The sequence below is a fragment of the Podarcis filfolensis genome (assembly GCF_964270895.1).
Source record: "Podarcis filfolensis genome assembly, chromosome: 15".
In the NCBI taxonomy this organism is placed as follows: Eukaryota; Metazoa; Chordata; class Lepidosauria; order Squamata; family Lacertidae; genus Podarcis; species Podarcis filfolensis.
In genome coordinates this window covers 11260707-11286181 of record NC_139618.1, presented here as the reverse complement: position 1 = coordinate 11286181, position 25475 = coordinate 11260707, and the positions used below count along the sequence as shown (strand labels likewise).

Genomic DNA, 25475 nt, shown 5'->3' with positions numbered 1-25475 from the left:
CAATCCCATTATAATTTTTTTGCAATTATCATTACTATTATTTTTATTTTATTTTTTTAAAAAATCCTTCCCAAGTGCAAGGAGCTGCTGGAAAGCAACGCCGCCTGGGCCCTGCACAGCCATGTTGTTTCTCCCTCCCCCCTTTTCCCAGGTCCTCGTTGATCGACTCTCTCCGGCCCTTAAAAAAAAGAGGCCAACGCAGCCCCTCGCTGCTCGGCGCGGTGCTTCCTGGGAGGCGTAGTCTTCCCGCCGAATCCAAGCCGCTCGGAGGCGCCTCGGGAGAACTACATGGCCCAAGGCCGCCATGCGGCGGCGGGGCATGCGCAGAAGCGCCTCCCTTCCCCGAGAAAGGGTGAGGGGGGAAAAGGGAAAAAAAGAGAGAGAGAGATTCGAGGTCTTCGCTCTCCTCCCCCTCCTCCTCCTCCGGTTCTGGGTTCAGGGTGAGCCGTTGAGCGCAGGGCCCGCGCGCCGCCCCGAGACTTGAGGGTGGGTGAGGGGGCGGGAAACGCGGCGGGGGGGGGACTTCTCCACAAAGAGGGAGGGAAGGGGGAGGGCGGTAATCCCGAGCTTTTCCGCAGGCGGCAGAAGTGCAGGGACGGTTTTTTTTTTTTTTACAAAAATATTTATTTAATTTCGCCATCCGACGCTTCTCTTTCTTCTCTCTCTCTCCCGATTCTCCTCAGCGGCGACGAGTGAGTGGGGGAGGGGAAGGAGCAGGAGGGGGGAGGGGCGAGAGGAGGAAGGTGGGGGAGGGGAGGCCTCGGCCTATCTCTCTATATCTCTCTATCTCTTATCTATAAAATGCCTATTAACCTACCCACCCCCTGCCATGTGGAGGAAAGAAATTGCTCTTCCCAGGCCAATTTCTATTTTTGGGGGAAGGGCGCTATTGTTTGTTCTTGGGGTTTATATTTTAATATTTATTTCCCCTACCCCCACACTTTTTTCCATTTTTACTTATTTGTTTTTTGCGTGCGAAGGGGGGGAGGTAGGGGTATTGTTGTTGTTGTTGGGAACTTGATTGAACATGTTTCATTGGGTATTTTCATTGGGTGTTTTTATACTGTTGTGAGCCGCCCTTCTTGGGGTGAAGGGCGGTATACAAGTTTCATAAATAATAATGATGTTCTGGCACTTTTCCTTCGCTCTCTCTCTCTTACCCCCCAATTGTCCATCGTGTTTGTGCGCCTGGGGTGGGGGGACGAAAGAGGGTTAGGGCATTATTATTACTGTTAGGAACGTCATTTAAAGATGCTTTCGGACTTTTCCTCCTCCCTTTCCTCCCATTTTCCTTTTGTGGCGCTGGAAAGGAAGGGAGGTTGGGGCTTCATAATTGTTGCAAACTTAATTTTTAAAAATATCACCACCCTTTTCCTCTTCCTTTTCCTCCCATTTCCCATTTTTTGGGGGCAGGGTTGGGACACCATTATTGTTACAATATTTAGGAACTTGATCTTAAAATGTCCTTTTATATTTGGGAGAGTGGGGGCCAATTTTTTCCTCCAGGGTGTTGGGCAGAGGAAGAGGGAACCACACTGAGACCTTGTTATTGGGAACCTAATTAACATTTTCTCCTTACACTTTCCCATTTTGCTCATATTTTCCATTGGGGGACGTTGAGAAGGATCCCCTGGCCCTATTTTTTTGGATGTGGGAGAGGGAAGAAGGTTGAGGTTTTATGACCATTGTTGCTTTCATAAGAAACTTCATTTAAAAATTTCTCTTTACGCCTTTCTTCTCCATTTCCCATGGGAGGCAACAAGAACTCCCTGAGCCATTTCTCCCCCCCCCCCACCCCAGTGCAAAAGAAGTAGGTTGTTGATGTTATTAGGAACGTATTTAAGAATTTCTTAACTCTTTCTCTTCCCGTTATCTATTATGGGAAACAGGAGGACCAAATGTTTCCAGTGGGGCAGGGGGAAGAAAGAAAGAGGCTCTATGGTTGTTGTTGCTATTATTACTAACTTAATAATTTCTCCGTTCACTACTACAGTACTTATTCCCTGGTCTCCCGGTTTCTGTTGTGGGTGAGAAGAAGCTCTTCCTGAACTAATTTTTTTTGCGGGGAGGGGAACAACGGGGAAAGATTGAGGCTGCATTATTATTGTTGGTGGTGTTGGTGTTTATTAATAAAAAAAATGCCTCACACATTTTCTTCTTTCTCCCCAACCCATTGTGGGGGAGAGGGAAGACTTCCAGTTTTTCCAGAGTGGGAAGGAAAGGTGCTTGGGGGACGTGTTGTTATTGTTAGGCACTTAAATAAAAAATTCTTCTTATACTTCTCCCACTTTTCCATTGAGGGGTTGGGGTGGACTGAGCCATTAATAATATTAGGATTGAACCTGAGCCATTAATAATATTAGGATTGAACCTTTATTGTTGTTGTTGTTATCATCCACCCTTTGACCTAAGTTCACACAACAATTAGATATAAAATATCAAAACAGCCGAAAACAAATTACAATCACATGAATAGGGTGGGTCCCAGCGTATGAGGGAATGCTGCAACTTAGGGGGTGCCACAGAAAATAGCCTCTCCAAGTGCCACCCTGAAGCAGCCTATTATACACTATTATTATCATCATCATCATCATCAACAACAACAAAACAACAACAACATTCACTTCATATTAGTATTTCTTTACAGCCTCCCCCCCCCAATTCTCTAGAGGAGAGGGACTTACCCTGATTCTTAAGGGGAAACTGAGGTTTATATCCAGTGTTAGTCTTACTCAGAGCAGACCCATGGAAAGTAGGCCTAAGTTAGTCATGTCCATTAATTTCAATGTGTCTGCTCTGAGCCAAGCTAACATTGGCTACAACCCTGAGCCTCTATTATTATTAACAATAATAATTTATCCTCACACTTCCTCCAGTCTTCATAGAGGGAGTAAATATTTTTCAGTAGGGTGGGGAAAATATAGCCTCTGTTTTTGTAGTTATTGTTGATAGGAAGGTGACTTGAGCTTCTCTTTTTGTTAAAAAACTAATAGAGACTCAAACCACCACTTCCTAGTAGTGTAAGGAGTAATGTTTTAGTTAATAATAGTAATAAATAATAAGACTTTCACTTTGGAAAGTTGACTAGGAAAGTTCTCTTGCCTACTCTCCCATCTCACAGAGAATTTGAGATAGTCCGAATAGAAATAATTGCTTTTTCCTTGCACTCATTTTCCCCACCCCCCAAAAAAATTATCCATGGGAAAATAACATTCTTAGTCTGTATTTGCATGTATGTTTGGAAAGCCAACTGAGGAAGGCCTCAGTGGATAGGTTTTTTGTGGGGGTGGGGGAGTATGGTGAAATAATTATAAAATTTCTTTTCCCTCCCAGTTATCTGGGGAAGGCCTTCCTTAGCCAGTTTTCCACAGTAACAATACCAGAGGTTCGTTTCTGCTCTTGAAATTAGGCTAAGGCAGTCTTCGTGTTGGATGGGGTGGGCAGTGTGGTGACTGGGGCCTGGCTCTTTAGCTTGAAAGTCTGCAGCCTCTGACCTACAAGTCTTGACTCTGGGGACTTGTGAGTCGGAGGCTGCAGACTTTCAAGCTAAGGAGTCAGACCAGGTGCAGGGCTGTGAGCTAGTAATCACAGACTCAGAATTGTAGAATTGGAAGGGACCCCAAGGGTCCTCTAGTCCAACTTTCCTTCAGTGCAGGAATGCCAATTTGAAACCATACCTGACCCTGCTTAAGCTTTGCAAATGTGCTAGCAGCTTTATCGCTGAGGAAGACATCTGAAGGTGAGAAACATGGGTATGTCGGGCCAGAGCCTGAACCACTCATGAACCTCATCAGTCCAGCTGGCAGAGAGTGCAGCATGCCTGAGGCTAGGGAATCGGACAAGAAGTGCTCCTTGTCTGGCCAGAGGGTTGGCCCTTTAAGAGAGTAGAGTTAATCACAAGGGGGTGGAGCCTGAGAGAGGTAGCCTTAGAGCAGGAGCTTAAAAAGGCCACTCTGCTCTCAGCCTTTCCCCAGAGTAGATTGCTCACTGGGAGCTATCCGTGGTGCTGGTCGGGCGATTGCAGGCCAGCCTTGCCTTCTCTGTGGGTGTATTATTATTATTATTATTAGAGTTTATACACCACCCTATATCCAGAGGTCTCAGGGCGGTTCACAGAACAAATTAACATCTATTCATAAATTAGCATGTATTCATCCATCTAATGCAATCCAACTTTTAAGGGGTTTGACAATTTTATCTAAGATATTTGTTTACTGCCCTTCATATAAATAACCCAGGACAGCAGTCAGAACTGCAACCTGTCATAAAAAGAAAGAGGAGGAAATACACGTATACATGTGTACCAGAACATACCAGGCAGTGCGGAAAATAAATTACAGTGGTACCTTGGTTCTCGAACTTAATCCGTTCCGGGAGTCCATTCAACTCCCAAAACCATTTGAAAACCAAGGCGTGGCTTTTGATTGGCTGCAGGAGCTTCCCGCACTCAATCGGAAGCCGCATTGGACATTTGGCTTCCAAAAAGCATTTGCAATCCAGAACACTTCCTTCCAGGTTTGTGGCATTTGGGAGCCGATTTGTTCGACAACTAAGCCGTTCGGGAACCAAAGTACCACTGTACTGTTTTCCTCTTCGCACACACCCTGCTGCCAAGTCTACATGATGGTGGCAAGTCTTTCTCAGTCTTTTTTTTTTCCTTTCATTTTTGCTGAGGCCTGAGTTGTTGTTGTGATGCCTCCCTGAAAATTTACTTGTCCTTCCACTATGAGGTGGGTGGTGCACAAGAATGAGAACTAAATAATTATTCCTAAAATGATAGTAAAATAATAGCATTTTCTCCTCAAACTCTCTACCTGCCTCACGAATGGGCTAAGGAGAATATAGGGAATGGAGGGGCAGTAGGAAGAGGGGGGAAATAGTTTTATCGTCAAACTCTCCTCCCATTACATATGTAGGGAAGGGCTTTCTTACCCCATTTCTAGGCGGAGGGGTTTCACCCAATGTGTTGATTTAAAATTTAAAAATGCAATAATCAAATTGAGCTTTCTTCTCTATACGCACATCTTTATTCCCTTGGCACAAGGGAACAGCTTCCATAGTGAATCTACCAGGAAGAATAAAGGGTGGGTGGGGAAGAATTAAGTTTCATTATTATTGTTTGCTGAATTTATTTCTCTTTCCCCTACCAAACATTATAGTGTTTATTTGTGTGTAGACTTCCTTGGTGAATTACAGTGGGTGGGTGTGGAGCCCCTGTACTGTATTGTTTTCGTTGTAATCTTTATTCCACTCTGGCTGCTACATTGTGGTGCTCCCAGCATATTTGTTTCCATATGTGTATCTGTTTTCTACCCTACCCCCACCCTCAGCACCAAATCATAGCGGCCAGAACAACAACTTTTTTTCCCAGCTACCCTCCCAAATCTGAAGGAAGCCTCCCCTTTTTTCTTTGTTAATTGCCTTTTAAAATAAAGTTCTATTTCTGGAAGGAAGGCTATTTTTGTTCTTTCTCTCCTCCCAAAAGAATCTTCCCACACAAGTTAATGTATTATATACATTATATATGTATAGAGATATACATATATATGGATAGAGATAGATAGATAGGCACGCACACAAATGTTTGCAAAGTTTTTGGTGGGATTGTTTTAAATTTTGGCACAGAGCCTGGCATAAAAATAAAAAAGGACTGCTGTGAGCCCCTTTTGGAGAATTCCTGTCAAAAAGTAGGATACCTATTTAATAATTAAAATAGTTCAGATATATTTTCTTTATAATACTTTCTCCATTATTTGTTATCTACTCCCCCCCCCCCCGAAAAAAAAATCTGTGTCCTGCAGTGCACTGTTTTTCTTATTTAGCTGAAGCTTTTCTCCTCACACCACATCAGTGGTAGGAAATTTGCCTACATATTGTGCAAGTAGATGATAATCAAAAAATCCCTTCCCATAGTTCCTACGAGTCCAGTTGTCTTTAGATGGTAAGGTGTTCCTATAACTTTTCAGTGGCCTTGTGTACATTAGCCAAAAGTTGGTAAAATGAATGTGGCAAATGTTTGTGTGGTAGTCAGGTATGCTTAAGATTGCAGCCTGATCTTACACATGTTTTTTCAGAATGTCTCCGCTCTGTTCAGTGGGTCTTACTCCCAAGTGTGTAATAGGATTGTAGTCTTAGTCTGTTATCTCTTCTCTCCCCGCCTCCAATATTTCTAATGGGGATGTAAGTATTCTTCTTTTCCTCTTCCTGCTATGCAAAGTGGAACCTTTTAGTTATCTTCTCTCCCTGCCCAGAGTCTATATGCTTGGCAGAATGATAAATATGGGGATTTTTTTTTTCACTTGTCGCTTCCCTCTGCAGAATTTCCTAATGGGGATCTCCATATATATCCTCCTGTTACTGCTTTATTTAGGATAAAGCTGTCTACCCCTACTCACCAAAATAATCCTTGTAGCCTGTGTGTTGAAAGTGGGAAAGAAGTTGTCTAAATATACACCTCTGCTTCCACAGTAACTTCTGATTGTTCCCCAGCTTTTTGTGTCGCTCCTTTAGACAATTTATTCCCACTCTTTGTGTTTGGTTTTTATCTTTTCATATTGTTTCTTCAAGAAGTAGTAACTTCTCTTCTTCCCCCACCCCCACAGTTCCTAATTGGCAAATGAAAAGGGAGTATTGCATTATTTGAGTATGGCTGGATGTTCTTCATCATCACATGTATTCAGTGGGCCAAAGGACTTGCTTTAAATGCAATAGCCTTTCTGCTTTGACCTTATTAGAAGTCCTTTGTTGTGTTTTCTCCTTTCTCTGTTCCCCCTCTTCCCCATTTCTCATTTAAGAAAAGGCCTTGAATCTTCTCACAGCTTGCAACCCGCCCCGCCCCCACTCCATATAAAGATAAAGGAAGCATGTTTTGAGTAAACACTTCTTGTGATGCTGGGGAACACTAATCTCCACTCTCATACACTTTGTTCCTGAAACCTATCCTTAAACATAAATCTGTTTTAAAAGAAATTTATTTGATTATCCCTTTTAGAGGAGTTGGACTGTAACCCACAACTTCTTGATATTTTCATGTATGTTACCTAAATTCTCCACTGTTCTAACTACAGATGGAGAGAGATTTTCCCCTGCAATTCCTTTTCTTCTCCAGATAGTCAATTTGTTGCAGCAAGTAGCTGCAGTACTTGCTGTTGGAGACTTGGGATCTAATCCCTGATGTTACTTAGAATTTTTAGATTGACACTTGGGATATGTGTATGTGTGTGGGTTGCAGATGTATTGCCACCTTTTAAAGTCTGTTACTTCCTGCAAATTTAATTATTGTAGTGGTACAGAAGTCTTGATCAAGTGTTGTTTCCTTCAGAATAGCATGCAAGTATGTCCAGGCCGGTGTCCTCCATCTTAGAAAGTATTCTACTCCTAGTGCTTATTTTTTTTTTTGTATTGGTGATTTATTTATCACACCTGTATCCTGCATTTTTTTCAAAATGTACATTAATTACTTCATAAATGTGATGTTCCCAAGAGACCTTAGTGGCCTCTGTGCAAATTTCAGCCTAGGTCTTCCTGATCTAAGCCCTGCCTTCTGCAATCTATGAAGCAAATACTGAATCACCTACTTTTTGAAAAATCCTCTAATTTCTAATACTCTTTGCTTCTAATCTAGACTTTCAGAATTGCTTTAAGAATGTTTTTGACCTATAGAGGGGTTTTGGGGGTGGGTTCACAAAAAGGTGTTTAGAGCAGAATGAAAAGGCTTGATGTGTTGGCCTCAGAAAGAAAGTGGCCCAGATTTCACAGACCTAAGTAAACACAGGGAATCCAGGTATCATCCCCACTGTCTCCCAGCACCTCTCTTAAAGTGACATGATTTTTCATGCAGCATTCAAAACACTATTTTGAGAGGCTGGGAGAGTGCAATTTCACCTGCTGTTCATTTGCAAAGTACGCTATGGATAGTGGTTGTAACTCACAAGTCCAACTTCCCGGCATCTGAGCCATTTGAACTAGTATCTTACTGCCAAAGTAAACAGCCTAGTTGCCTGCGGATATCCTTGTTGCCTTCCAAAATTTCATATTTTACTGTTAGGTAGCATAGATTCCCCAAATCCGCAAAGCTTCCCACCCCATTTCATTTGCATCTCAATCCAATGCGTGTTTACATAGAAGTCCCACAAAGTGCTGTGAGACTTAGTAAGTATGTTTAGGTTTGTATTGTACTGGCCAGAAAAAGTTTTGGTGCTTCACATTAAAAATGTGTGTTTTTCTTTGTCTCCTCCACATTCCCTTGTCTGTCTGGAAAAGTCCCAGATTTTTAGAAACAATTGTTTGAACTTTCTTTGCTCAGAAAATATGATCACTTTTCAGTTGTGCATTTTTCTGTTTCAGGTTCCATTTTAGCTGTGCAGAATTCTTGTAATGCAGAGAATAGGTATGAAAATACAAACTGGACTTTCATTAGCTTTTGAAAATAAGATGTGAGAGATACTGTATTTGCAGTTGGTACCCACGTGTTGTTACCAATGAACTTATGAAACAGAACCTTTTCTACAGAAGAATAATTTTTCCCATCCCACATCACTGGAGCAAATGAACGGTTGACTCCAAATGCTGGCATCAAGGGTATATCCTTTATCAGCCACAGTTTGGTTTATCAGAAAGGTCAGCAGGATCTTTCATTATTGAGAACCATGGTAGAAGCCTGGGCTGAACAACAGGTAGCTTTTCTATCACACAGCATAATAGAGTGCAGTATATAGAACACTCCAAAGTCTGGTCATTTTGATCATAACCCCCTCCAGTTTTGTTGGCAAAATACTGAAAAAACTTTGCAAGTTTTTAAGTCCCAATAAATACATTGACTTAGAAAAATGACACAAGTGGCTCTTTGAGTGGGCCCTTATCATAATCAAAAGGAAGAGGCCCATCTTTAAGAGAGATAAGATTGGGTGGGTTATGTAGCAGGACCTTTTCTGTGGCGGAACCAGCTGACAGATCTGCTTGGGCCTGACTCTTTCCCTATTTTGTAAACATGGCAAAACATTGCTTAGGTTCCCCTTAGGGTTTGATATTGTTGATTGTGTTATATGGTCTTACAGTAGTATTATGTCATGTTTGCTTGTAGCCACTTAATTAGAAGAGGGAGAAGTATAAAACAGTAAATAAATAGTGACTTGCAGAGCAATCCTTGCCATGTCTTCTCATTGAAGGCCATGTCATTGATTTCACTGGGGTTTACTCCCAAGTAAGGGGGGTTAGGATTGCAACATCAGACACCCTACATTCCTTCTAGTCTTTGAACCTTTTGTATGTTATCTAGGAATGTAAGAAGCGGCCTTGTGCCAAGTCAGACCATTGGTCTCATTATTGTCCATGCTGACTGGCCGTGCTTTGCCTGGGTTTCAAATGGAATTATTTCCCAGCCCTACCCAGAGATGCCTGTTAATGAACCTGGGCTCTACTGCATGTAAAAGATTTGCTCTACCAGTGAGCTATTGCCTTTCAGTGTAGCCATGAGTTCTGCAAATCCTTTAAAAAAAAAGAACTCTCATTAATGATCTTTGCTGATCATTATTATCTTTACATCCTTATTGCTATATAAGACTGCATTTGATAGTGGCAGTTGAGCCATGAAATAGGTCAGGATTTGAAAAACTTAATTCTTTTTATAAAAAAGTTTGCATAAAATAAGTCCTTAAGATGGAGGCGGGAGGGAGATGGGAGCTCCTCTTTGGGCATTTAGAGGTGCTAATATATGCCCAGATTTAAGAGTGTGCAGTGTCCAATCATATTTGTGTAAATAAAGTGCAGGAGAGTGCTACTAGGGTTGTATGATGCAGAAGGGAGAGAGCCCATGTTTATTTTTGTATATTTTTATTCTGCCCTTACTCCAAAGAAATATGAGCAAGGTACATGGATCTGCTCCCTCTGCTCGTGTTATCCTCTCAGCAGACTGTATGTTAGGTTAGGCTGTGATAGTGATGTTAAATTCTCGAGAATAATCTTTTGGAGAATATTCTCGATTAATGAGAATATTAGAGAATTTTCATTTAAAATAGGAGAATATTCATTTTCATGCATTGAAAATGATATAATTAGTTAATATACATGTTTATTCATGAGTGAACTTGTTCAGATGGCAACCAAAAACTGTAGAGATACTTTTATTCAATGGGGCAATGCAGTGTATTCACATTCTTTGATTTTTTGTACCCAATTTGAAATTGAAAATTCAACGTGAATGACTCACGTTAATCACTAAGCCTGCCACTAACCAAATATTTACCATCAATTTTGAATTCGAATTATGTTGTGTATGTATGAAATGTAGCTTTTAAAGTAAAAGGAATATGAAAAAAAACTCAGGTCCGCTACATGAGTACGTTCTTTAATAAGCATATCTACATGGTATAGCATTTTCAGTGCAACACTAATAAAATCAGTATAAAGTTTGAAATAAATGCTATTATTTCCAGAAAATAAAACACAAATAATCAGTAATGACAAGTTACATAGCATCAGAAATGCAAATTACTATCTCACATTTCAGAACTGCCAATGGTGAATGACACAATGGCCAGTAATGTAACTGGATCAAAAACATCATTATTCATCACTTACACTGGCAATATCACAGGTTAACTTACTATTTACTAGATTTGTAAAACTGGTTCTTACATTAGAATTTACAGTTTGTGGAGAATACTCTCCTGGAGAATTTTCTAGCAGAGAGATGTGAAGGGAGTTCTGGCAAATGCAAGATATCAGGGTAGGGGAAAAGGGAGCATCTTCAGCTTCTACAGCCATCCCATAGTGAGCAACTGGGAAATCTGGTTGCTCAGTAGTTTGGTTATCAGTTATTGCTCTTGACTTTGTATTCCACACGATGCAAAGGGGTACATAATTCATTATGTGTATGCCTACTCTATAATTTGGATTCACTGTGTTCTTTTCTCATTTTTTTCATAGCAAAAATGGCTCAAGCAGCTATGGCAGCAGCATCCAGCCATGAAGAGGATTCATCTGAAAGCAGAATGGTTGTTACATTTCTCATGTCAGCCCTTGAGTCAATGGTATGATGATACTGGTATTTACTGTAATGTATCTTCTGCTTGCAACCTTTCTTTAGGTATCTTCATACATGCCTGGTCATCTGATTGTTATTTTATCTTGCAAGTGGTAGAAGGTGTAAGTCGACAGTCTTTCAAACGCGTCTTCCTCGTCTTTTTTAATAATTAAATAATTATGATACAGCTGTGCCACTTGTTACTGCAATTCTAAGCCGCAACTTTTTCCTTTTACAGTGCAAGGAGCTTGCCAAGTCTAAGGCGGAAGTTGCCTGCATTGCCGTGTATGAAACAGATGTGTTTGTGGTGGGGACTGAGAGAGGAAGAGCCTTCGTTAATACAAGAAAAGATTTTCAAAAGGATTTTGTAAAGTACTGTAAGTTTAAATTGCAGTTTTTTCTCAAACCATTTAAGTGTCTCCTTTGGGAAAAGCGTAACCCTACACAGATTTGGAGTGGAGTGCTGAAGATGGTTGGATGGTGTCTTGTATGCCATCTCTGGCAACTCCTGCATCCAAGCTGGTGCCAAATGTATTACTTGACTTTCCTTTGGGCCACACCAATGGAACTCCCCCCCCCCCCCAAATATTTTTTTTAAACCCCTAAAAATGGGGCTTTTCTCCTCCCTGAGAAAAAGCTCAACAGCTGTGAGCGGACACCCCCCCCCAAAAAAAACGTGGCTTTGCTCCTCAAAAAAAGCTCAACAACTTTGAGCTGAACCCCCCCACTGCCAGTTTTTAATTCTGAAAGTAGATCGCAGTCTCTTGAGAGTTGGCCACCCCTGATGTATTTGAAATGACTACAAAATAGAAAAACGACTGCACAGTTCATGAAGACGGCAACAGTTAATGCAAATCAATGTTTTGGGGCATCATTTGCATCATATAAACATCTGTGTATACCACAAAAGTCCAAAACCATTCCAGAATAATGCATATTTGTGCAGCTGCCCAAAAAGGAATGTAGAGAAAGCTAGGTACACTATCTTAGAGGGAATTCAGTGTTGGTGCAACAGTTTACAAGACTGTCCTCTGCATGGTCTTCTTCTGTATTGAAATATCTTAACTTGTGGTAAGGCCCATATATCGTTGCAGTTAGGCATTCAAAAGGTGACTTGGTTTTGGATTTCATACTTTCTGTTTTGCAGGTGTTAATGAAGAGGCAAAGGCTGCAGAACTACAGAAAATAAAATCAACATCCCTAGATAATAGGATGACTGTGGATATTGTGGAAATGGAAGCCCTCAGGAAATCCGTTGAGGATTATTTCTGCATCTGTTATGGTAAATATTTTTGTTTTATTTAGAATAATGGTATAAGCTTTAGCTTATAAATGTTGAAGCCGCTATAAAGAGGGTTAAAGCTGGTTTGTGGATCCTCTTCCATTCCTGGTTCTAGGGGTTCAGGGGAGAAGAAAAAAAAATATTGAGTGGAAAGTTGTCATAATAGAATTGTGATGTCCTTATTCCTGAGCTGGGATGCAAATGGGTCTCTCCTTGAGTAAGGCAATAAGACCACGAAGATGCTGAATCCTACCTTGTTGGATAGGCATTTCCACCCATTTCATAGACGCGAAACTAGTCTTAGGTAAATAAACCCATAGCTGCTTTATTCCTTTAGGAACGGGATAGTAATAGCAGTTTTATAAAACACTATGTAAATAAAATGCAGTGTGTGTGTGAGAAGCAGCACCTCACACAAGTTTGCTCTTGTTCAAGTTTTCTTGTTCAAATTTCTTGCGTAAGATGTCACCATGCTAGCGTCCATTACTGTGTCTTGCAGTTGTAGGTAGTATTTTCCACTGAAGAACATTGTTACAGTAAGGACCAGTGTAGCTAATGTGGTGATGACCTGTGTTGGAGAACTAAAATATTCAGAAAGGCTTCATTTACTGAGGCCATGGGATGTTAATTGTTTTCAGTGTCTATATCCAGAAGTTCTCTCTTGGCTATTGTAGGACCAGTAAGTCTGACATGCTGCGGTTGTCAGAATTGAAATGCTTAGCAAATATTAATATTTAACAGTTTATAGACAGGTTCTGAAAAGTTCTGTTTTTTCTAATAATTCATCATCATTGTCTAATAATCAACCTACATTCAGTTACTGTTAAAGTCAGATTGTTGCTACAAGGTCCCAGTTTTGTGGGAATTATGAAGGAAGCACTCCTGCCCTCCTTTTTTCCTGCTTCAGGAGTACTATCTATTACAGACATATTTTGCTTGGAGAAATGATTTTGAGCTTACAACACTGAGGCAAAAAAATGGGTGGAGGAGGGAAAGACAAAGGAAGAATGTATGTTGCTGTGCAAGAAGGGCATAATTGCCATAGTTTTGGTATCTTATTGATAAAGATTGCTTTCCTCCATTCAGGCAAAGCTTTAGGAAAGTCAACTGTAGTTCCTGTGCCGTACGATAAGATTCAGAGGGACCCATCTGCTGTGATGGTGCATGGTCTCCCAGAAGGACTTGCATTTAAGCATCCCACCAACTACGATGTTACAACACTGAAGTGGATTCTGGAAAACAAATCTGGGATCTCATTTGTCATCAAAAGGTGTGCTAGCACCTCCTTTTCTTGGAGCAGTTTGTTCAGTTAAATTATAATTGCGTATAAATCTTTCTGTCTATCCTTAAGTTTATCTATAATTATATTGGAAGTGGGTGGTATTTAGTGGAGCAGTGTTGCTGCTGAGTTGTGAACTTGAAAATCTCTCGTTCAGACATTTCCTTTGCTATGCCATTATTATTATTATTATTATTAGTATTAGAATTTATATAATGCCTTATACCCAGATGTCTCAGGGCAGTTCATCTGTTGTCTGAAATGGGCATGATAACACTGAGCTGTTTTCAGGGTGGCAGTAAGGATTGCATATACAGTCGTACCTCCGCTTACGTATCCCTCCGCTTACGTAAACGTCGGGATATGTAAGTGGCAAACCCGGAAGTATATTTCCGGGGTTTTGCCGCAAATGCATGCGCAGAAGCGCTCTACCGCTGCACATGTGTGCGCAGAAGCGGTCCCTCTGGTTGTGGAAACCTTGGGATCTGATCGGAGCTCCAGAACAGATCCCGTCCGCAACCGGAGGTACCACTGTATACAAAATGCTTTGAATACTTTTAAATGCTAGTAGCTCTTTTTAGCTGTGCTTTTAAAATAACAGAACACTTTCTTTTTAATAGGCCCTTCCTCGAGCCAAAGAAACATCTAGGTGAGTAGACACTTGTCTGATCTAAATAAAAACACTGGAAATTTCATTTGATACAATGGCCCGATTTGCACATTTTGGCAAGGCAGGGGATGACTAACCCTTTTTGTACTGAGGGCTACGTTGACACATCACCAATCTTCCAAGGATTGCATCAGAAAAGTGGGTGGGGCCAAAGGGTACAATTCGGCATGGCCATTTTCTTGTTATTGGGGAGGACAAATTTGCTGTGTGCCTGTCTCAGTCTCACAAACCATTTAACACCACAGAATTGCAGCAGGGGACCTGCAGGAGTAGTCAGTTTAAAAATGTTATTTTTAAAATATTTAGGGGGGCAGTCACGGACCCCTTTTGCTTACACAGCCGGTCACTGCTTGTCAGATCTGGCTTTTGTTACATTAGTGTTAGGTAGAGATCAATCTGTTAATTGATCTGAGCAGCAAGCAGGCCTAACTCAGAAGCCTTTATAGGCATCAACAGGTATTTTCTGAATCACTCTGGCCTGTTACTGTTAGAGACTTTCTTTGCTGGTGTGACTGACTTTTCTCTTTCTCTCTCTGTAGTTTGCAAGGCTTGGCTGAATTTTTGTGAGACCCTTGGGTCCCAGATTCAGGACCTGCTGTGACCTTGAGTTCTGATACTGGTGCTATGCCACTAGTAGTGTTAATCTTTCTGGGGGGGGGGGAGTATTTTCAACCAGTTCCTATTATTATTGATGGTAACTTTACGTACATATCAAGTGGCATTACTTCTTGCTCACTTGTTCTTCTGGTTGTGTATATACAGCCAGTGAGGGGAAAACACATCACAGATGCTATTCCTTGACACAAACAAATGCTGCCGGTGCTGTGATTTGATGCATTTTAGTTTTGTACCTTGTGCTTAGATTCTTTGGGATGAAGGGTAGGCTAAAAGTAGCTTGAAATAAATAAGTGAAAATGTGGAGTCCAAGTGATAGTAATTTAACCTTACTCTAGAATTATAATTGGGTGTGAAATATAAGCACTACATTAACAGATAACATTTTATTCCTTGCAGGACCTCGCATGACAGATTCCTCACACACAGTAACATCCCCAGGTGGAAGGTAGAATATCTTTTGTGTTTTTCTGTGGTTGTTTCTTTTTTTCAACAGCTTTTCTCCTGTTGGTGCAAAAAAATAACTCATAAAGCACGTCTTTCAACCACAAAATACGGTTTTGAATGTTCGTCTTTCATTTAAAATACTCATTTCCCCATCATCGTAGTTTGCCAGACTGCTGACAGCATCCTTTGTAAGCACACTAAGATATTTTTTAAAATACTAAAATACAAGAAATCAGTCTCATCATCAGGATCAATCTTGTTAAAAGCCTAAGAGTATTTGGTGCCAAAAGGCCACCTGAGTTGATGCCAGACAAAAATATGTGTGATGACCTTCTCATCCATGCAGTTGTCTGTCTTGGCTGATGGGGCCCTTTTGACATTTGTAAGAGCCACATCTGCCATTTCAGACCAGAATAGAAGGTTCAGATAGGGAGAGCATCTTCATTTAAAAGGCTGTTGGGTAGCAGGGCTGGAAAGGACCCTACCTGACACCCTGGACAGCTCCTGCCAGTTTCATGGGCTAGTACCAGGTTAGATGGGCCAGCGGTCTAACTTATTTAAAGACCGATCCATAGGATTTTTGTTACTGCACTCATGGTTTGCATTAACATACTCTTTCTCATGCATTCATCTAGCTGCCCTGCCATCCAGGTGAAGACTGAGCCCAGTGAAGATTCTGGTATGTATCTCTTACTTCCTTGTTAATATTTGTCTCTTGAGCAATAGGGGATTGTGGTATATATACATCACTTAATATACATATTAAGGTTATTATTATTTTGTGGTAATATGGAAGCTAGAACTTAGTGAACTTGCCCTGTGCCTTCTCCCCTGGCCTTATGCATCCCACTTAAAGACCCATTCCACTTGAATGATCTCTTCAGCATTTGAATTCACAGTGGAACCTTGGTTCTCACATGGCTTAGCTGCTGAACAAATCAGCTCCCGAAAGCCGCAAACCTGAAAGGAAATGTTCCGGTTTGTGAATGTTTTTCAGAAGCTGAACCTCCGACGCGGCTTCCACTTGAGTGCAGGAAGCTCCTGCAGCCAATCAGAAGCTGCACCTTAGTTTTTGAATGGTTTCAGGAGTTGGACTCCCGGCACAGATTAAGTTCGAGAACCAAGGTACCACTGTATGTGGTTAGTCAATCTGGGAAAACATTAATAACATGACTGCTTGTAGCATATCTGATTACTTATGTATGTACATACGTACTTACGTAGTAGATTTCAGGGCAGTCCATAGCATAAAAATACAAGGATATAGCATATCTAATTAGAAAGGAACTGTCTCTCTGTTCTAGTATAACATGCAAAGGAACCACTGATAATTGGGTGCTTTTAAAAAGATGTGGTCTGGCTTTGCATGGTAGCAATGGGGAGTATTGCTGCATGGGGAATTTCCACTGGATTGGGGTACTTGGTGGACAAGGTCTTACTCCAGGTAAGGCCTTGTCCACCAAGTACCCAAATCCAGTGGAAATTATTACCCTCCCTAATAGACCTGCTTGTGGGCTTCCAGAGATTCCCAGTAAGCTGCTGTTGGGGGGAAGGGGGGAATGGAAAGGATGTGCACAAGTTGATTCAGTCCACAACTCCTAGTTGTATTGAATGAACTTGTATGCACTCATAACTCTGTCATTGTTTCTTTACGTGAGGATGCCTGCCATGGTTGGAAACTAAACACCAGACAAAATGGGCCTTTATTTGATGAAGCAGGACAACTCTTGTCTTTTTCTTTAGTCTTTCTTTCTTCAGCCTTGTAGCAGTACTCTTATCTACCCCACAGTTTCATAGCTATTAATAATGGACATGGGGCATAAAGTGGATGTGTGCTCTCATTGCTATTTATTGCTTGAGCACACCTTGAAGCGAGTTTGGACAATGCAGGGCGGGGGGGGGGGAGTATGATTTTCTACTTTTGTAATGTTTGAACTGAATGAGAGGTTACTTGATGCACAAGAAACCTGGAATCCCTCACACTGTACCAAGCTTTCGCTCAAAATGTTTTGGTTTTCTTGAGGCTTCAGAAGAGGGGTTTTTTTGCTTTGGACGCCTAATTGCCAATGTAAATGGCTGACACTTGTTCTTCTTCAGGGCTTGAGATGGTAACAGTTAAAGAAGAATCTGAGGATCCCGACTATTATCAGTTTAACATTCCAGGTAACATTGAGTGTAAGACTTTTACTGTGCAGGCTGAAATCATGAGTGTTAAAATATACTGGTGGAAAGGCAAGTGAAAGTGGAGGCTATTGGAGGAGACAGAAAAATCAGAAAGGGCCCTGGTTCTAATGTGAACTTAAATTATTTGAGGCAGGGTTTTCCTTTGGTCAGGGGATTCTTATGCATGGCTCCTGCTCTTTTTTCCTGCTGCTTTTGGTCCTTGTTCTGCCATTGTCTGTGCCTTTCCCTCCCTTGTTCTCTCTCTCCCCCTCTCTCTCTCCTTCCGTCATCTCTCAAGGCCTTGGCAAACGTTTTCTAGGTATTGGAATAAATTAAATCATTTATATAGGTCTGTACAATAAGTGTCTTATCAGTATCCTAACCTGTATTACAGGTAAAAAGCTCGGATTTCAGTGTTGCAAATGGGTCCTTTTGAGGGAGGGGAGGGTGCGCAGTTGTTCACTTGCCTTGATATTTCAGGCTACAGAAGATTATTCTTATTCTCCATGAGTGCTTATATTTATGACAACTCTGTCACTGGTTCATCACACTGAATACTGACTATTGTTACAAAGAATGAAATTAACCTGTATATTGGCCCATTTTGTGTTGAAGCCTTTAAAAAAGTGGCTGTGTTAACATTGCCGGTGTTATGAGGTACAAAAAAGCAAAACAGCCACATTCAGTACTTCTAAATATCTTTTCTTTTAGCAAGGCATTGTCAAGTATATATTTGATGTAAACCCTTGTGCACATAGCTTATGTGTATGGTTTAATAGAAATGGTCTAGCTTGCTGTACTACTAAAGACGAGTGGAGTGTGCATATTTTCCCCCTGTCACTATATGCAAATTTCCTGAAAAGCCTCTGTCATAGTCAAAGCTTACTGTTAAGTAGGTTTCTTCTTGATCCTAGCCTCTAATAAATGTTGTATGTCTTCCAGGACTATGGTCTAAAGGCACATGATGTTATGATCTTACTTGTGCTAAGCAAGTCTCCATTTGGGGATTGCTTTAATGGGAGACTGGAAGCCCTACGTACAACACTTTGAATTCTGTCATAAAAGAAAATTGGGCAATAATATAATGAAATGGTCCCCTTCCCAATTCACATTTGTCTTCTAGCTGCCATTACTAAAAGAAACAAAAACCTTCAATATTTCTTTTTCTGTTTTTTCTGCTTATTGGTAGTGCAGAAGGAAAACTAATAATGATTTTGGGATTTAACTTTAAATGGTGAATGGAATATGGTCAGCCCCGCAACCTACTTCTTGTGAGCTGCTTTGTGACTTCACTTTCCCCGTTTTAATGGCCCATTTGTGACACCCGCTGTCCAGGGAGATGGATTTTGAGAATAGCATGATTAACTGGATACTAGTTTACTGTCGCCTAGTGACCCGTCGCCTAGTGCTGGCATCGCAAGTCAATGAAACACAGCGGATCGGTGCCAGAAAGTTGAATGCCGTTGCTCTTACAGATTAGTGGCATATAAATTTGAATATAGAGGATGTGGCAGTGCTCAGATTTTCCTTGCAGAGCCACCTGTGGCTCTGTTTCTGCAACCAAGAGATCACTGGACTTGCAAAGCCTTCCTCAGCATTGGCTGCTCTCCCCTGCCACATCTTGTTGATACCACATTCTCTAGCTTGTTGGAAAAGAGCAGAGTACTGTAGTGTTGTCCCTACTGAATCTCCTTTGAAGCTTTTAATTCTGGTGCACGCAGTTGTGGTAATCCTGCCTGTCTCTTTCCAGCTAGGGCAGGTGTTGTGTGCTTTGTGTGTTCTCTCTTTTTAAAAGGTAGTAGAAAGGGGAGGGTCAGTACTTTGCAAGAGTTATTCTGACATGACTATTAATTTTCCTTATTAAAAAGGAATATGTAAAGGAGTCTTTCATGGGCAAGGAATTCCAAATTGTTTAAACCCCATAATATGAAGGCCACTTTCACCCAATTCTACAGAGGTAACAACCTTGTGAGTGTTCTCATGATCCCTTAATGCTTCAGTGGAAAATAAGAGAAGAGTCATGATCCCTTGCTTTTTTTTTTTTTTAACCAGATGTTCTTTTCCTATTTAACTCTTTTATTTCTCTGAATTGGTTCAATTGAGAGTTTATAAGCTTTTCAGATAAGCTTCTGATATGTCCCAATTATTAGTTAGAATAATTCAGAATATTTATCATTCACTGTATTTTTATCCCACTTTCCAGACACATGTTGTCTCTCAAAGTGGTTCACATCAGTAATAATAATAAAAAACACAGGATCTGCCATCAGGCTTGTAATCTGAGAAGACAAAGACTCTCAAGGTTGGGGGAGCTGCTTTTGACGGCTTTCTGGCTGGCAGAAACTTAGCAGGTGCAGAAATAGATTGAGATGGCTCTGGACCAACAGCACAGCAGAAAAATATCCCTTATTCTGTTAATGTGCAAGGGTTTATGCATGCAGAGAGAAAAAACAAGAAAGGGTTAAGTTAGGTGTGCTGGTTAATTCGGAGTCTTTTTGCTCTGCACCTGCAACTAGTTAAGCATGTGAGAGTGAGTCAGCAAACTTGAGAGTGGGACTGCAACGCTGGCAGTGTTGGAGCATGTTGCTGCCTTGTGCTTCTTAAGGTGTTGGCTTTCTTTGTTGATGAGATTTGTTAGGGGTCTGTGAGTTGGTTGAAGATGTAAAGCACTGTTGGTAAATACCGAAAATGGAGGGTGGGTAAATCATAGTTTTCGCTTAAGATTGTTTTCAGAAAAAAAGTGTATGATCTCTTTTCTCAGTGTTGGTCTGTTTGGTAGGGACAGATTCTGGGGGAATGCCATTATGTGGCCTTCCTGCTGCACCATAACTGGTTGCTAAGTCAGGAAATTGAGAACTGAAGTTTTGTGTTGGCTGGATTTGTAAACTGATGAACTGGAAGAATTGTGTGCTTCGCTTGATAGAAAATGGAAGGTTTTGAAGGGATAGGTGGGACTTGGCAAAAAGGGAATATTTGAGACTCACTTTGGCTCAATTCAGATACCATACCAAACCAACGAAGCTTAATTGGTTTGCTTTGATGTCTGGTGAACGCTGACTTGTGAGCAGCCATCAAACCCAAATCAAATGCTGTAATTTGAAGTGGGCTGAAAAGTCATTGTTTGTGCTACTATGCTTTGGAGTGATGAATTGTTTGACCGTAGTATGTTGCTCCATCTCCAGACAAGCTGCCCTAAGCTGCGGCTTGCCTTAGTGTTAACTAAAGCCATGTTTTGGCGGATGAGCGAATTGAGCTGCTGCTTGTTTCACAACAAAGAGCTAGATGACCCTTGGAATTCTCCTCCATGCTGTAATTATATGAAACAATTCCTATTTTGTTTCTACGGTTTCTTTATTCAGCTGAGCATGCTCTTGTATCGGGACGGGAAAATCTTGGGAAGTGATTTTTTTTATGGCTGTCTTTGTTTATCAAAGCAGGTCCTTCAGAAACTTCGGCGATTGATGAGAAAATCGCCATGGCAAAGTCTTACACAGGTATAGCAATTCACTTGTTCACCGTCACAGTGCTATTTCTCACAACAGCATTGATACCTCAGTAGCCATGTTCTGCCTGCCAACAGTACTGTTCTCCAATATTGGTTTCAATAAATGGCTTGATTTCCCCCCTCTTCGTTTCGTGAAAGAGCTGTAATTCTACCCTGACCCTAGTCTTGTTTGACTTTCATTCAGGGGACTTTTGCCTACCTAGAAGTACTGTGAATTTACTGTTGTTGGGCATTCAGACCCTGTAAGCTTATGTTTTCTATGGAAAATACAGAAAGGCCTTTCTATTCCTATTAAAATGAAATCTCTGATAAAAATTGTGTCAAATAACATTTTGATCAGACTTATTTTGCCACATTTTCCATTAAATGTTGTTGTTGTTGAGTCAGGAGGGAGAACAGTTATGAATTATGAAGGAAAAGTATTGAAGGCTTTATGGCAGAACTTGGAAGAATTTTGTTCCCGCTTCATATTTTTGCGCCCCCACACATGTTTTCAAATGTTGTGCTATCCAAATTGTGTCTATGTTTTCAGCAAGGCTCTTCTGAACTATAGATGGCCTAATTGTGTTTGCCTTTTGCGAGGAGTGCACTCTGCCAAAAAACCCTTTGGTTTTATGTGAAAGAAAATGGGAGCAGAGATTGATTGACTGTCGACACAGACTCTTTTTTGAAATGATCCTGTTTGAGATGATGGTGCGATATGGGCCAAGGTTCACCGGTTCATAAAATCTCTACTCCGTTCCTTGGGATACTAATTCTGAAATTTCAAGTGTTGACTAGTGCCCTCCTTATTCTTATGATGGTGTGTTTATATTTGTCTAAAGGAAGCAACCAGGGTTCCGATTGCAGTGAAGGAACAGATGTGGAATTGCCAGTAGAAGGTTAGAGATATGTAAATTAAAAAAAAATTAAAAACTCTGGAAAGTTTTTTTTTTTAAAAAATAATAATTAAAAGAGCACTTAATGCAAACATGTCCATTGTGTTCGTGTCTTGCATTCTTTTTTTCCATATTCTACATGGTTGTATTTTTATTTTCATCCCCTTGAGTTGTGATCCTGCATGTTTATTGTGGACAACTATTGAGAAGCCTTTGCAAGATGACCCCCATCTCCTTCTCTTTCCTTCCACACCTTCCAGTGAGCTATAGAAGCTGTTGAAAAAGAGCTAATAAAGTTAGCATCCTACTGCCTTCTTCATGACTGTGGTGGCTTTTGCTATATGTCACACTTTTCCTTAGGAGGTCTGAGTGAGTAACAGCATTACCCAATGTGATATGCTTGAAAGCATGAGGACAGCGTTTGTTTTTGAAAGTAAGACAGTGACTTAAAGCTCTAGACTTACAGTGACCTCAAAACTTGTGATTTCTAAGCCCGTTTTTTGGTTACTCTTGAAGGGGCCGAATTATCTGGGGCTAGCAATGCAAGGTTTGGTGCAACAGAACATGCATTTGTTTAGATCCTGAATATGTCAATGTGGGGTGAAAAACAGTGTGCAAAGCCCTCCAGTTCATGCTGCTCCTAGTTGGAATGTTTGTTGAGTAAGTTACCTGCCTCAAATCTTATGGAGATCCACTGCCTCCCTGAGAATGTGAATCTGTCCTTTCAAAAGGAAATGCTAAATACACTGTTGATTTGAATTATGTAGTTTTGGCAGAGCCACTCTAAATAGGCCTGAATATCAGCTCTGCCTGACCTCCAACAGTTCTGAATTGCTTGGCCACAACTTCACCTCAGAAGAATATTCCACTATTTTTGAACTGTCATTGAATCAGCTCTGTACTGGGGTGTGGCTTTGTGAAGCTTGGATTTAGTGGATATATGGATGAGGTGGGAGTGCCTTTATTTCCTTGCAAAACACGAGGAAATTAAATTGCCAACTTATCAACTAGTTTCTAGCTCAACCTATACTTACTGAACCTGGAAATACCACTGGAAGTGCTTTTCTTGTTGGAGTATGATGCCTTTCTGCTCAAACTAATGGTTCGTTCTGTTTTGTTTAATGTTATTTTAAAGTATTATGTGTTTCCTAATCACATTTTGGATAGCTGAAGACGCTGCACTGTTCCTTCCAGGGTTGTATGTTTTTTAAAAAATGTTTTGCTGGACTCCGTCTGCAAACTTGATTATTTTTTTTAAACCTGCTCGGCATCTGCAAAGAAAAACTGCAGATGCAATGTGCTTTTAAAAAGTGTTTCTGAAGTCTGTGAGAGATGGGCAGTTTAACTGGTGAAATGGGAACATTATGGAAAACCTTTTGAAGGTGTATGCGTTTTTAGAGACTGTTAAAGGAATCCGTGTCTTAAGGGATATAAGTAGAATGTTATTGTCAAGGAGCTGGATCCAACAAAGGTCTCCTCAGAGTAAGACTAACCTTGAATACAACTCACAAACCTTTCTCTTGTATGATCTCTTTTGTATCATGAATACTTTTGGACATGTGTTATACACGTGGAGATTGCTTCCTTGCCAGCTTTTGACCCTTGACTTGATGTTATCAGTGCAGATGATCCCATGGAAGAGAGATTTTTGGTCAACTGGATGGATTCATGGATTAGTATCTTCCACTGTACACTGTGGTTACTTAGAAAAGAAAATCCAAGTACAATCACTTCTATAAGAACTATGTTGTGTGAAGAAAGTAGAACTAAAGTATCAAAATAACACATTGATTAGTGTACCACTAGTACAGAATTATTTCAGCACTTCAGAAGCTGGAACTGAAAGCTGGATGCAAATATCTCTGATGTGAACTACCCTACACCTATCAGAGAACTTTCTATAAGGTACATTGTGGTATAATTTCTGTAAAATGATGCTTAACTGAAGGCCAGTAGAATTAGATTTGATAGGGTAACTTGAAAAAATATCCTCTTAACACTGCCTTGCTAAAGTTCATAAACCTGTTTGCTAACCTGCCTGTCTATCTGCTTTACACATCCCTATTTTAACAATTTATATAAAATTTATGGTCTGAGAGAGAACTGGTTAGAAAGCTGTTTCACAAACTTCCTGTCTTCCTATCCATTAGCAACCAGACAAGTGGCTGTCTCTGAAGTTGTTCTTCGATCCCTTGGAATCAGCCAACTATGTCTGCTCACACAATTTTTCAGTATCTTCATTAGTTATGATCGTCTAGATCCATCTATTGGGCTAGTAGTGAAAGTGGTGTACTCAGTTATGTTGCCTGTAAACCCATCCAGCAGACATCACTGGCAAATTGCTGCTATGGATCTCTCAAAATATCTTTATCTTTTTGGGCTAATGAGCTTTTGAATCCAGTCCTCTTCCTGCTCCGTGTCATTTACTCTGAATTAACAGTTGAACCTTTTTTTTTCAAATTTGAGGAAGAATGTTTCAAAGGATGTGATGGAAACAGAGACCTGCATGAAGCTATCGCCAGAAGACTCATTTGTGCTTTTATTATGGGAATTCAGAAGTTGACAAAGCAACTTAGCGTGTTGGTCAAACCAGTAGTATTGCAGCAGCGGAACTAGATTGCAGCTGCTGGTGGGGCTCAATAAACTGGAACCTTCCCCTCTTGTCAGCAATTTCACATGTCTTACGAGTTCTCCTTCTAGTTGCTCATGATTTGATGTGCTTCCTTACTTTGGCAATGGGGGTAAAAAGGCACTAAGAGCAGCATGTTTTAGGATGCCCTCCACGTTGGTGGTCCCACGCCAGCCAAAATTCCATTTACATTGGCAGGAAATCCAACCTCTCACTGAGATATTGTCGCTTTGTGAAAAGTTGGTTGCTATAAACGTCTGGAGTTAACGTGAAAACAAGATGTTCCACTTGCTTCTTTGGATCCATCTTGCCAATTGTAGGAGATATTCATTCCATCGATGAAAACTTTTGACTGCGTTTTATTACACAACGTTTTACAAACACTATTGTATTGTAACATTTTCAATTTGTACACATATATATTGTTTTAATTGTATTGTGTGAAAGAAGAGAGACTTGTAAACATAATATCTTCAGCAATGAGTGAGAAAATGTTTGACAATGAAAAGATAAGTGAGCCTAGGAGAAGGCAACTCTCAGCAGCTGCTGCACCTGTAGCTTAGCACTTAGAAATCTCCATTTCCTTGGCAACATCCCATAGGACTTGAGGCTTGTGATAAAGTATTTTGGCCTCTGTGTTTGTGAGTCTCTTATTCATAGTGCACCACACACTTGTTGATTCGCCATTCTGGAGTAAAACCGCTCTTCCAGTTCCTGCGCCGTTCAGACTTGGTTTTTTGTTCTGCTTTTTTCAGATTCTTCTCAACATGCCACTTCTGAAACAAGTGAGGATCCTGAAGTGGAAGTGACCATTGAAGGTTGGCCATTTTCTCAGCTAATACTGTTTTGCTCACTTGTTTCAGAAGAATCTCAGTCATGTGGCGTTGTGCGCATCTCCTCTATATACCCCCCAAAAGCCTTTCTCGTACTGTAAGATAACATTTGCTGGGCAAGATAGACCTTAAATGATTGAAAACAAGTTGT

General features: G+C 40.7%; 1 protein-coding gene across 27 annotated transcripts in view; it reads left to right on the top strand.

Moving 5' to 3' along the window:
• Positions 1–278: 278 nt before the first annotated feature.
• GTF2I (general transcription factor IIi) overlaps positions 279–25475 on the top strand; it is a 54326-nt gene continuing 29129 nt past the window's right edge. For 2 of the 27 annotated variants that reach the window (XM_083587497.1, XM_083587519.1), the window contains exons 1-12: positions 279–440; positions 10927–11030; positions 11262–11400; positions 12171–12305; positions 13392–13575; positions 14205–14233; positions 15269–15317; positions 15952–15995; positions 17414–17479; positions 20914–20973; positions 21809–21865; positions 25247–25309. In XM_083587497.1, coding sequence (XP_083443623.1) covers positions 305–440; positions 10927–11030; positions 11262–11400; positions 12171–12305; positions 13392–13575; positions 14205–14233; positions 15269–15317; positions 15952–15995; positions 17414–17479; positions 20914–20973; positions 21809–21865; positions 25247–25309 — 1066 coding nt within the window. In that variant the 5' untranslated portion in view covers positions 279–304. Of the gene's footprint in view, positions 693–775; positions 1811–8346; positions 8390–10926; positions 11031–11261; positions 11401–12170; positions 12306–13391; positions 13576–14204; positions 14234–15268; positions 15318–15951; positions 15996–17413; positions 17480–20913; positions 20974–21808; positions 21866–25246; positions 25310–25475 lie in introns of those variants that run through there. The other 25 variants (XM_083587504.1, XM_083587513.1, XM_083587512.1 and 22 more) reach the window with 23 other exon arrangements.